This window comes from Thunnus thynnus, chromosome 8 (assembly GCF_963924715.1).
Source record: "Thunnus thynnus chromosome 8, fThuThy2.1, whole genome shotgun sequence".
Taxonomy (NCBI): domain Eukaryota; kingdom Metazoa; phylum Chordata; class Actinopteri; order Scombriformes; family Scombridae; genus Thunnus; species Thunnus thynnus.
Window position 1 is genome coordinate 33934258 of NC_089524.1, and position 14106 is coordinate 33948363.

At 38.8% G+C, this 14106-nt stretch overlaps 1 protein-coding gene across 8 annotated transcripts in view; it reads left to right on the forward strand.

The window, feature by feature from the left end:
- ptprfa (protein tyrosine phosphatase receptor type Fa) overlaps window positions 1-14106 on the forward strand; it is a 391566-nt gene that overhangs the window by 318191 nt on the left and 59269 nt on the right. For all 8 annotated transcript variants that reach the window (XM_067598003.1, XM_067598002.1, XM_067598006.1 and 5 more), the window contains one exon: window positions 13001-13164. In XM_067598003.1, the coding sequence (XP_067454104.1) occupies window positions 13001-13164 (164 nt within the window). The remainder of the gene's footprint in view (window positions 1-13000; window positions 13165-14106) is intronic.

Sequence of the window (14106 nt, forward strand, 5' to 3'; positions counted from 1 at the left end):
GTCAGGAAAAGTTCACCGACACCAAGGCTGCACTTGACACATCTTGCCCTTTAATAAATCATAAAACTATACCAGAGGATGAGGAAATGGCTGAGGCAACGTGGATGGGTTTTTAATATGCGGATCTATTGCTGTTTTTTCCGCATTCGTGGCCTTTTAAAATCATCAGATGAATAGATCTCATAAAACTATGTTAAAACTTCATGTCTACCCTGTGGGTCACATTCTGATACTGACGACTGCAGTGTGCTTCCCATACATTCTACACAGGCTTTGTAATTCTGAGTAAACAGAGCAGTTTGTTGTGAATGGCATTGTTTTCCATCCCCAGTGTTTTCAATCTGCGGAACAAATGAGCAGCCCCCAGGCAGCCGTGCATACATGCCAAGCACGTTGCAGTGATGCGAATCATGTCCTTGAGTCATGTATGCATCTGCAGGTATATCTCTCAGGCGCTGAGGCCCTTATCCATGCTGTCACTCACAGGCATCTTGCGTCCAGAATATAGCGTCTTCAGACTGCCTCTCTAATTTCATCTGCTTTTGCTCCTGAGATCAGTCATTTGCCCTCATGGCAGCTTCATTTAAATGTGTTCAGATTTGAGGGAGGGCTTTTGGTCCAGAATAGCATATATGACTTCTGGCAGATATGACTTTTAGCTTTAAACAGGCATAGTGTTTACAGGACTCCAGCAGCTATAAATGCAACTTAAATTGTGCTGACAGACATTAAAATCTAATGCTAATGTACCATACCATATTCATATTTATAAAACATATTTTGCTGTTTGAAAGTGCATCGATAGTTATAATTATTAATTTTCCATAACTTTATTAATTCATCACCAAGAGTGGAAAGTTTGGTCGTCCGTGCAAAGCAAAAAACATAAGAGACACAAGTCAGACAGGTCGCATATGAGGACATACTGTATGAAAGACGACAATACTCACACTAACACATACTCCGAGAGTAGTGGAATTTCAGAAATGAGACAATAAACACAATTGCTCAATCACCCCTAAGTCAGACTCTCCGTGCCCACACTGGAAACACTGAGAGTCCGCTGGAGCTTTGACTGTCACTAGAAGAACATTCATGACCCTTTGTAAAAGTTTCTGTGTGGTACCTGTGTTGTAGCTGAGCTAGCAGCTCTACTAGGAGAGGCTCTACTACAAGAGGTGTGTGTCTGTGGGGGAGTGTCAGTATGTAGCCGTAGCCCTGCTGTTTGTCGTGGTTAACATCACCATCATCAACCCTCAATATCATGTTAAGCTCTGAATATAGCATGGTTAGTTATTGGGTGGGCGCATGTGTTGTGTTTACTGCCACAAAAAATCATGGTTCCCTGAGTAGTACAGCGTCTCCTCTCTGCCGTCTCTTATCAGAGTTGCTAACGCTACCAGCAGCTCTGTGTGAGAGGCACAAACTGAGGATACAGTTAGCCTTGAACTAGACCTCAGAGTCTTGTCTATTACATCACGGTTAGCGAGGGTCAGAGAATTCTGTTGAACTGAATTTTCAAATCAAAGCTGACAGAAATAAGAAATAAGATTGATTTTATACGCAATATGTGTATTATTGGAAAAATCACCTGCATTAACTTATACCAACACAGACCTATGTGATTATGTGTACAGGTTTAAAAAAAACGATTTAGTGTGTAATTACCCTTTAAAGCCATTATTATTTTATTCTATTTTGTGTTCATGGTGAATGGTGCATATTCGTTTTAACATGTTTAGACAGTTTAGTGTGGATCCGTCCAGGAAAATTCACTTAAACTAACATTCAGAGGTCATTCAAGCACAAGATGTTATACTTACATGCAGCGTTCCTGCTCTTCACCTCAGTTTGCTCTGCTCTGCCCTCATTACAGCTTTTGTTATCAGTGTGTAGCCTTGGACAATACTTGTTTCATTGTGTTAGGAACAGAGCAGCAGTGCCCAGATTCAGTAAATGACATGAATGTGATTCAAGCCCATATAAAAATAGAAACCTAATCATATTCATTGAAAACAGGGGAAGTAAGCTTAGCTTTTATTGCTACTGCAAAGCTGCTGGCAGCATAAAGGCAAGAGGAGAAGGGTAGAGGGAAGGAAAAGAAAGAAAGAAAGAAGGAAAGAAAGAAAGAGGGGACTGGAGACTAAAGCAAAAGGGCAATGCGGCTTTCTGTGGCCCCCACTGCTGGTAAACAAGCTGGGACGTGTGAAATTGGATAATAGAAAAATGCCATATAAACAGTGTGATCACTTACAGCTGAGGAAAGGGGGGGTACCAGAGTGAACGGCAGCTTCCTCTGAATGCAGAGCCCTGTGGGAGTGACAGAGAGGTGAGCAGAAGAGTGAGAGGTGGAGAGAGAAAAGAGAGTGAGCTTAATGTGGGGATAAGATTGGTAGGAGGGTGGGTTGGGGGGCACCTGAGGGAAATGCACAAACGTACTTGAGAAGGCGAGAAATGCTACAATGATTGGACAGAGGATGGCTCAGATACTGGAATGGGTTTCTGATGTAGGAGGAAGAGGGATGCTGAACTTTGAGGAGAAGAGACAGAAAGGAAAAGAGAAGGATGGCGGTACAGAAAGGACTGGGGATTGTGTGAAACACACTGAGCCCACTGGATGGCTTCCAGTTTGTTACAGATAGATGAGCTGTGAGCGGAAAGCCCAGGCTGAGGTGGAAATCTTCAGAGTTCAGGGAAATAACAGAGCTGTCAAAATACATTAGAATCACACATTGTTTCTGCTTATTTTATCAGTTGCTTCCTCTTTTTTAAAGGGAGATTATAGACAAGAAACGAAAGAAAAATATTCATCCTCCCACTGCTATTAAAACCAACTTTTCATCTTTGCCCAGCCCATGCCCTCTCCAGCTTGCAGATGTAGCAGCAGCACATTTTTCACCCCTGAAGGATTACTATCTATCGGGTAGTGCCGCTTAGATTGATCACCTCCAAACTTCCCCCCTGAGATTATCTAAATATCCTTTAGAATATGGTTCTGCTGTGTCTAAAAGCTGCAGAAACTGTCATTTAAAAAAAAAAAAAAAGTTTTCTGAGCTGTAGGCAGCACTTTGCAAAAAGTGCCAAAAAGAACTAGAGAGAAAAGAAAGCTGAAAGAGCTGAGGAGACAGATGAGCTGAACATGTTATCAAGCTCCACACCTTTTAGCTGTTAAGGCTTCAAGATTTCTTCTATAGACTATTTGTAACCAAGTTGGAAAAGTTGGCTACGCTCATACTTCTTTAGGAAATGCAGCAGTTTGTCTGTTTGTCTCAGTTAATAGTTTGCTTGGCAGTGTGTGTGAGACCAGGGAGGGACTCACCCTAATGAAAGCTTCACAACAAACTTTATTTATCATGGTCATTCTAAGTAGATGCTTTTGTGTTTTACAGACTATACCAGGGTATACTTTGTTACATTCTGTTTCAGTTTCTCCAAAAGCATAATAACCCACTAAATATAGCCTCAAAGATTCTGATTTAAATCAAAATGTAAGTAGTATGAGCGTTTTTGTTCCAATTAGATGAAATACAATTTAGGTAAATTAAACATTTAAGTGTAGAGAAAGATTTTTGTTATGGTTAATGAAAAGCCGAACAGTAATCAAAGGTCTGTGATGTGCTTCCACTTCCATCCACTACCCTGACCTCCAACCCTTTATTTTTCCAACTGGCTACATAATCTTCTTTGGCTCTGAATGTTGGCACTGGACTTGGTGGTTTGAATGGAATCATCCAATAATTCTTAGGGAGACTGGGCTGCAAACCACTCAGTCAAGGTAGAGAGAGCAGAATATCAATAATATATCAGTATTCATTAAAGCTACAATCCATAACTTGAACATTGACAAGCCAATATAAACATGAATACATTATTCAATGAGGTAAATCCACACATTGTAGTGTTTCAACACACTCCACCATACACCTTTATATGGTGTTAAAGGTTTCTCAAAAAACGTGTGTATCCTTGATGCATAACAGACATGTTATCAGCACCAAATGTCAATCATGAAATGAGTGAGGAATCAGAATCTCTATTGCATCACCTGCATGCTTGTGCACATACATACATTGTGCATTAGGTAACAGGCAGAATTGTGTTGCCATTTTTATTGAGTTATCTAAGGCTTGCGATACTGTCAACCATCAAATTCTCATGAAACACCTGGAATCTATTGGATTTGATGAAAAGTCTTTTAATTGGTTTGCAAATGATCTCAGTGGTAGAACTCAACTGTTGTGGCTGATGGCTATCTGTCAAGCTTTAGGAGTATTAACAATGGTGTGCCACAGGGTTCCATTTTAGGTATTATTTTCATAAATGAATTTGGTGAAAAAGTGACAAACAGCACAATTCATCTGTACATAGATGATGCTATTATCTATACAATAGAACCCTCAGTCGCCCGGGTGGTTCAAAACTTGCATATTGATTTCTGTGCAGTACATTGAATGATCTTAAATTGCTCTTAAACTCAGATAAAACAAAATGTGTGCTGTTTTCTAAAAAACTGACTAACAGTACCATTGAAGTAAATATTACTACTTTGAATGGGACACCGATTGTATCTTCTTATAAATACCTTGGTTTGTGGATAGATGATAATCTGTACTTCAAAAAACATTGATGAAATGACTAAGTCTTTAAAAGGAAAACTGGCATTCATTTACAGAAATAAGGCATGTATTATCCAGAATTATAGAAAGTAAATTGTTCAGTCAACCTTTTTATCAGTTATGGACTATGATGATGTCATTTATATGCACTCTCTTGCTCCTACTCTTAAACCTTTCAGTGCAGTCTAACATTCCGCCCTAAGGTTCATAACTGACGATGGCTTTAGAACTCATCGTTGCATTCTATATCAGAAAGTTGGGTGGCAGTCGTTAGCTGTGAGAAGAGAACGACACTGCATTCTGTTTATATACAAAGCTCTCCTTGGCTAACATCCTGGCTACCTTACATGTCTTATTAGCTATAGTTCAGTTTCACACTGCACTAGGTCCCAACACCATTTGGTCCTAGAAAATCAACGCACGCCTTAGCACTGAGATTGGGAAATTGGCTTTTAAATATTACACTCCACACAAGTGGAACAACTTGCAGAGGACAGTAAATAGGACAAGCTAATTCCTTTTAATCATTTTAAATCTCTTTTAGCTAACATACAGGAGTGTGAATGTGTGTGTTTTAATTGAGCTTTAACTTTTATGTGCATACATTGCCTTTTATTGCCTTAATATGTTTTCATATTATGTGTTTTATTGCTTTTATATATTGTTGTTGTATATTGTTTCTTATATTTTATATTCCTTATCTGTTCTTATTGGCTTTTTATATTTGCCGATTATGTTTATTGTTTCTTACATTTTATGTTTGCATTGTAATCAGGGCATCCTTGTAAAAGAGAGCTCGCTCTCAATGGCCTTCTCAACTCCACAAGACACTTCTAAAGTACTTAGTTACTGATAAACACCCTTCTCTTGTTAATCAAAAATCATTAAATCAGGTCAGATCCACAAAGTCTTTAAAATCAAAAGAATGTGCATCTTCTGGGGCACTACATAAACATTTGTCTTAACACATCATTTAGTCTCATATTTAGCATCAGGATTAATTTATGCTTACATCTGTGGGTTGAGATAAGTTATTTGTTGCCAGTGCTGTTTGCAGTGTGCCAGGAATTTTCTAAAAATGGATGTTGAATATGTTTAAACAGATTGCTGCACTGTTGGCACAATTGGAAATTGGTAAAATAATCTCAACTTTTCTCAACCAGAATGCCTTACCAGTTTTCCTAATTCCCAATCCCCCCCGATATAAGCATTGCAGTGTATGGTTCTACATCACATCATGGAGGAAAACTACAGAGCAGATTGATCACAAAAGGAGCCAAACCTGTCATTTGATTCCATAAACTTTATTAGCTTAAGCTTTCATAATGTGTCTAATGCTCAAAAGCACCAGAGAATATCAGATGCATTTATTGTTATGACCCAGGCACTTCTTAAATAATACTTTCCATCTGTGGAAGCACCACATTTAGATGATGAAAGTGATTATTACAGTCATTTTAAATACAGTTCCATAAAGCTTTGGCCTTGTTATTTGAATAAGCAAGTTGAGATGCCCCAAAGTGTTTGAAATGAGCCCTCATTAATAACCTAAACCAGTGATGATAAACAGCTGTATCATGTGTCATGGCCAGAGGAGAAAAGTGATGTCAACTTCATGAAGAATAACTTGGGAAAGATATAAGATATTGAAGATGGCAGGATGATTGTGAGTGAGAGAGCACCTAGGGTGATGAACTGAATAATCTGTTATGATTTCTGGAGCAAAATATTGATTTTTCACAACAACACATTCTCACTGGATCATATTGTCTGCTCTGTGTAATCTACCCAGTCAGCTCTTATTTCTCATCCTAATAGTACTTCCTTTTTATTTTTTTCAATGTACTGTGAAAGATGCTGTACCTATGTACATACAGTACCAGTCAATAGTTTGGACACACTTTCTCATTCAAGTGAATGGGAAAGTGTGTCCAAACATTTGACTGGTACTGTATGTACATAGGTACAGCATCTTTCCAACATCTACAGTACCTTATCACAGATAAACCTATCTGTTGTGATATGTTAAATGAAACATATATACATTAGAGTTGTGTATTTATTTCAAATTATACAACACGTAGTTCTGACCAAGCAATCTGATTGATCAACTAGACATTTAGAACGTGCTCAAATCAGCATGACAGCACACCTAGCCGTGCTCAAATGAAAAAAGCCTCATCACTAAAAATATTACTCCGCCATTCATCAGAACTACAGACTGTGACGTTGCGCTAACAACAACAGTCATTTCTGGGTAGACGTCTGGTGGTTGATTTGAATTGCAGAGATATGTGGATCTGGCAAACTTGTTTTTTGCTGTTGTCATTTTCAGCCGTAACTGTTACATTTGAAGATATATAGTTAAACACGGTGGTCCGACCTATCTGATGTTTCTGCTGGCTTTATTTTATGTACTGTGTTGCTTTGCTAGTGTCTGCGGTGAAAACCCGGAACGGAGTTTTCAGTTGTCTTTCTTTTATATTTGTGAAACTGGATTGAACTGAACTGATTAGGGGTTATGGGGAAAACAAAACTGACCGCATCACTGTCGTGCCAACAATAAAGGCAAAGCACACCCTCTCATGTAATGTTGCTTAATTATGTTGCTGTTTTATAAGTATGCTTCATCATATTTTAGTAAGAAGCCTCCCTGTTTTCTGGTTTGGTCCTGTATTATTTTGTTGTTAATGTAAACTTAACCTCCTCCATTTTTACCTTTACAGCACTAATTCCATCAGTACAACAACAGAGTCACCACTCTGCTGCTCTGAGTTTCAGAAATACTGTTTTCTGTCACTGTTGCTTTCACTTTGCCATTTTTAAAAGCATTCCAGCAGCTCATGTGGCATTTCCTGCTAGACTTTTAGTGTGAAATGTGTACAGGAAGTCTTGAGGTTCATTGTCGATAGCATAATAGTGATTGCAAAAAAGGAAAGGAGAAGTAATTAGAATAAATTATTCAATGAAAACAGTATTTCTAAACTCAGAGGTGTGACATGGCTGTGCTGTTGCACTGATGGAATTGGTAGAAATGTACATTATGCTGAATACATCATGTTGAAATACAGATCTCGTCTTGTCAGTCATAGGGTTGATGAATTAATTTAGAATGTGTGACACATAAACTGGTGTCAGTGTCAGGTATAACGTGATAAGGGTTCAGCACAAACAGACTTTCTCTTTAGTGTCTTATTGGGTTAAACATGATGAAGGTCTGTTGTATTTTCTGTTCAAGGTATGAATTGGCTCATCTTGCTCAGACATACAATTTACACTGTGTGCCATGTTTGTGTAGTGCCATATGCACCAAAGCTACATGGCTTTGTTGTTTCCATGGTCTTCCCTCTTTTTTGCATCTAATAGAAAGTAATAGTTAATGAGAAAATTCATGTAGCTCTTATTTCATATTTTGTGTAGCTTCAAATAAATTGCACAGCACATCACATTTATTCCTATATGAAAGTACGTGATTCTAAATCAAGTTTCCTGTAGGATATTTAGGATGCATTAATTACGTAGTCTATATGGATTTTCAAGGCAAAGTATGGAAGATTCAATCAGATTAAAGTGCTTGGTGATTATGAATTCCATGTGGGAAGTAAACCTTTGCACCCATCCAAATGTGTAGATTTATGGTAAGTTTTTGTATAGTTTGATGTGTTTGGAAAGGTCTCAGACTATGAGATGTCAAAACGCATTTGTTTCATTCCAGCTTTCCACAACATGACAAATGTTCAACAAATCTCGTACAGCGACAAAATTCATGTATAATTCATTTAAAGCTGTCAGCCCTGATATCACAAGCACCAACAATGAATATAAGAATGAAAAAGTGTGTAAAAAATGTATTTAAATTATAAATCAATAAGGAAGCAAAGTCAGTGGTGGGGTGACATTGTTTTAACAAGCAGCATACTTCAATGGTGTTTACAGCTTTCACCCAGAGGAGATGCAGCCAGAACTGGAGCTGCTTTAGCCTTGTTGAGCTGGAGCTCCATCAGGTTTACAGGAATATTTATAGTCTCATTTACTAACACAGTCCAACTTACTGCACTTGTCTCACAGAACATAAAGTGACAAGCAGCACAGTTACATGAATTGAATTACACTTTGCAAATTGATCCACCTAACTCCTATTAAATGTTTATTATGTTGCCAATATCCAACTGCTTACACTTCAGCACTGCTAGTAACCAATCAAGATGGAAAGATTTTTTAAGGAAAAGAACTAAAATTGTTTTCTTTGAAACTTAATTATGCAATGATACTTTCATATCTTCTAATGATGTGATGCTCCACACACTGCACCACAGGAGTTATCCAAGGACCCTCAGAGGGGTTCTAGACAAATGTAAAAGTTCTAATCTACTGGCTACAAACTGATACCTGGCAGTTTTACGATGTTAAAGGGGCACTCCACTGGTTTTACATGTCAAAGTTAATTTGCAAGTCATGAGGAGCACTACTCCTACAACTAGCCCGAGAAAACAGTTATATGTCTTCTGTGGCTCTAGAGGAGCTTTGTCAAGTCTGAGAAAATAACTCCTGACTTGGAAAAGTAAGTAAGTAAACCTTTATATAGCACCTTTTTGAACGCAGGTTACAAAGTGCTTTACATTGACATTGTCACACAAAGAAAAGAGGACAAGAAAACCATAAAAGACATATTCAAGAACACATACAGACATCCCACACATACAAACACAGCAAATATACAGTCATCAGCCAGAGCACACACTTGAATTTATTGAATGTTATGGGAAAGCCATTCTAAAAAATTGGTTTTCAAGTGTTTTTTGAAACAGTCAACAGACTCAGCTGATCTGATGGAAGTGGGGAGATTGTTCCAAAGTCTGGGTGCCAGGACAGCAAAAGCACAGTCACCTTTGGTTTTCAGTTTGGCACGTGGTATGGCCAACAGGTTTTGGCCTAAGTGACCGCTCAGTAGAATAAGGTTGTAGTCACTCAGAAATGTAGGCAGGAGCTAAACCGTGTAAGGCCTTATAAGTGATTAAAAGAATCTTGAAGTCAATCCTGAACTTCACTGGTAGCCAATGCAGTGAGGCTAAAACAGGAGTGAAGTGAGATTTACGGGCAGTCCTAGTTAATAGCCTAGCTGCTGCATTTTGTACAAGCTGAAGACGTGACAGGTCAGCTTGGCTAAAGCAAGTGAAAAGGGAATTGCAGTAATCGAGGGGGGGGGGGGAATGAAGGCATGAATGACATGTTCTAAGTCAGAGGCCGAAAATAATGATCTGATTTTTGCAATGTTTCTGAGTTGAAAAAAGCAGGATTGAATCATTTTATTGACATGGTTTTCAAGTTTCAATTTAGGGTCAAATATAATGCCAAGATTTCTGGCGTTAGTTTTGACATAGGGGGCAAGTAGGCCGAATGATGCCTTTAGCAGCATTTTCAGGGCCAAAAATGAGAAGCTCAGTTTTAGCAGAATTTAGTTGAAGTAAGTTGACATACATCCAGTCCTTTATCGCAGCTAAACAGCTGTGGAGAGTGTTTAGGTTGCTAAAATTATCTGTTTTTACTGAAAAATATAGCTGAGTGTCGTCTGCATAGCAATGATAGGCTATACAACTAAAGCGACTGATTATCTGGCCCAGGGGAAGCATATACACAGAGAAAAGAATAGGACCAAGGATCTATACTTCCATTCTGACCATTTTTAAAAATCTATTTCATACAAGTCCCCCAACTTACTGTACACCTTTCATACAGCAGATGTGTGTATGACGTGGGTTTTGAATACATGTTCAACCTACATTGGATGCACTCATATGAGTCAGCAGTCACAGGTTAATCTCTGGTTGTCACTGTCAGGAGAGGAGGAGGGTTGTGATGGAGGGTCACAGCTGTAGATGCTGGTTTTACCTGCATCACTGTATCACTCTGACTGGGCTATTAGTCACTTGGAGTACTCTTTTATATATTTATTTTTGTTATTTTCAGGTGCACCTTTCTTAGCTATTACAACATGACTCTTATTTTCATAGATTTGGCTACAATGTATGGCCATTTATAATCAGTTATGATAACATTGTATTAGTCAAGTTAATTGTTGATATCTGAGAAAATTACATGTTATATCAAAGTCGGACAGGGCAAGAAATACCAACAGTCATATGATCCAACACGTGTTCATAATTAAACGACCACATAGGTCATTTGTACCATGCACTCAAGAATGACCCATAGGAGCGTTTTCTAATATTCCACAACGCACTCCAGAACGAAGTCTGAAGTGCATTGGTTAGGGTTAGGGAAAGATCATGGTGTGGGTTAAAATGATCACTTGAAACATGGTGTACACACCACCACACTACATCATTAAAGTTAGGCAAACTTCTTCATCATGGCAACAGTTAACACCATGACAATCATAGTTACGGTTTTTAAAAAAACTGTCCCAACTCATGGTTGGAAACAGCAGGTGAACAGTGGTCTCCTTCAGCAAAGTCCACTTTTTGCCAGATGACAGGCTGTAAACAAACCAGCCAGTTTATCCATATTATCTATATCATTACATTATATGCAATGTATGATTAATAATCTCCCATTGCACAGGAAAACTATGAGTACATGATAAGTCAGGTAGGTAGGAGGTAAGGAGGGATCATCTGACTGCTTCTTTCTTTACCTATGGAACTCTGATTAGAGATGTGGCTGTGCTCCCAGATCTCAGCAATTAACATAATACAATATTACAAAATATCTAATAAACCAGAATTATCCTGTTGAGTTATAATTCAAACATAAACTGCAAACTCCAACACAATATAGGTCTGTATAGTATTGATAAAAATCAAACAAAGACAATAGACTTGAATCTCTTTAATCCTCTAAGCGAATGATTAATAATGATTAATTACAATTCAACTGGCTCAGCCCAACACTTTCTGGTGTATTCTGTGTCTCCTAGCAGCAGTGTGAGCTTGTTCTGTGTTTTTTTTTTTTTTAAAGAAGAGGCTGCCATGTTGTTTAATGATGGCAGGGAAACAGACGGGGCCAGCCTCAGGTATCCACTGCTGTGAGGTTGTCGGCATTATTGGATTTATCCTCAAAGGATGTTGCTGAGGCATATCCTCTGCTGTGCTTCTACCATCCTCCCTAGCCTCAGTGGAGACTCTTCACAATGAGCCGTACACTCCCACAGCAGCACAGCAACCTGCCTCTGTCTCACCTTTGATTCACTATCCTCCTCGGCTCCTCCTCTCCCTCTCCTGAGTAAAACTTTTTTGGAATTGTCAGTGGACAAAATGTGGTGACCAGTCAATGGAATCATACAGTGTGAGTGTAGAAGTCATACATGCAGATAGGGTGACCTGTAAACTGAGGGCAAGATTTACTGCAAATTTTTACAGGTGCGGATGTGACACATTCTGCTCCAAACACATTCAGTGTTTTATCAAACAGACGCAGCAGCAGTCATAGTTTGCATGTCATTTGAGCGAGCTTTTACGAGATGAGCCTGTCTCCTAATTGCATATGTATTTAAGGGAGGATCACACAAATAATAGGAGGAGACATGTTAACAGAGGCTGATTATGTGTTCTGCTGGATTTACTAACATCACACAATTAGTGACTGTTAGTGCAAATGGGATTTACAAGATTGTGGTACTTAAATTTAGGTATACACTAGGCCTATATATAACTGAAAATTGATTATTACAAAAAATGAATCAATTAGGCTTTTATTCATGCACACTGTATCTGATTACTGTAATAGAAAGGAATAATAGACAACTTTTCTTTATTCATGGGGCCTTTAAAGGATGGGTTCACAATTTTTCTGTCTCAAAACAATAGTCAGGCGCCCAATGAACACTGACACCTGTTTTTCTTGCCATAATCATTCCTCCTGAGCATACTATCCTTTAAGTGTGTGCTTGGCTGCATTTACCTCAGTATTAACTTCCATATCAAGACCATCCTCACCTCCACCTGCTGCACTCTGAACTGCTGGACTTACTGCTCTACCTTTCTTTCTCTCTCTCTCTCTCTTTGGACGACACCTCAGCCATCTGTCAAGGACACAGTGAGAGATAACATCCATTAATTTTTAGTCACTGGGGGGTTGGAGTAAGATGGAGTAACAACAATGCAGGAGCACAGTGGTAGAGGGCCTTCAGCCATGTTAGAAACACAGGCGTTAACAGGCTACATCACTTATCATCCATCCAAAGGTTTTCAGGATCTCTGTTTTTTTTTTATATATAAGTTAACAAAGGGCAAAGTTTGGAATGATCACATTTTATTGCCTCAGTCCTCAACCCCATGAAGTACAGCATAGTTCTATGATTTGTAGTATTATGTACAACTCAGTGAGTGTGAACTGACTGTGGATCATCCTCTGGTGTTTTGCAGCAGAGGACGTTTGCAGCCAGCCCATTCTCTGAATCCATCATGGTGAAGCTCCACAGTGGGATGGCCCGGCACACTGAGGACCCAGAGATGCTGTGGGTGATGGGTCCAGTACTGGCTGTCATTCTCATCATCATCATCGTCATTGCTATTCTACTCTTCAAGAGGTGAGTCTGACAGACATATGAATCATACAACTGTATTTTAGCTTTGTTCCTCTCATATGTTTGTGAAAAAAGTACCTATAGATCAACTGATATGGATTTGTAATGATAGATACTTGTTATTTTGGAAGTGATGGCCAATATTCTTTTGAAATAAAAGTGTTTTTCCATTTTAATTCCCCATAAAATTATATGTTTAACTAGTAGATACTAGTAATTAAAATGTAAAACAAGTACCTTTATGGAGCTTGAACAAAATATCGTGTAACCCCTGGTAACCACTGGATGCGGCTGCATCGCATACTGGGTCTGCAGCTCTCATGTCTCTGTCACTGTTCAAATGTCCACTGGAAGCATGTTACAAGTGACAAGTCTCCAAATGTAATCAATCAATCAAATTTATTTGTCACATGTAATCATATAAGGTACAATCACAGTGAAATGTGGTGGTGTGGAGGATGTGCACTACAGTATAGTTACAGTTGAATACTTTTCTTCATTTTTTGTGTTTGACATCATGTTGAGAACACATTTGCAGCTCATTTAGATGTGGTTACAGATGTTTTGCGGCTGTACTCACTTTAATTACTGTACTACCCCACGCAGTCTTGCACCTGTATTTTCTGAAAAGTGTATATTAGCAGCAGGAAATCTGTCTCCCTGTCTCCCTTTACTGCTCTGCCAAAAATAGACCTGGCTTTTAAAGATATCGAAGTGGAGAAAAGATCTCATACACTCACACGTCCAGTGGACATCGGCACACTGGCTACAATGGCAGTGGATCATCTGTGGCTACCACAATGGTGTCAGAGCACGACACAGCTGCATTCAAAAGTCAATTGAGGTTGCAGATGTAGAACTGATAGATTAAGTTTATTGCTGTGAGTGCATGGTGAAAGTTGAAGGAGACTCAGGTGAGTTTATCAATTTTTTTTATCAACTCCT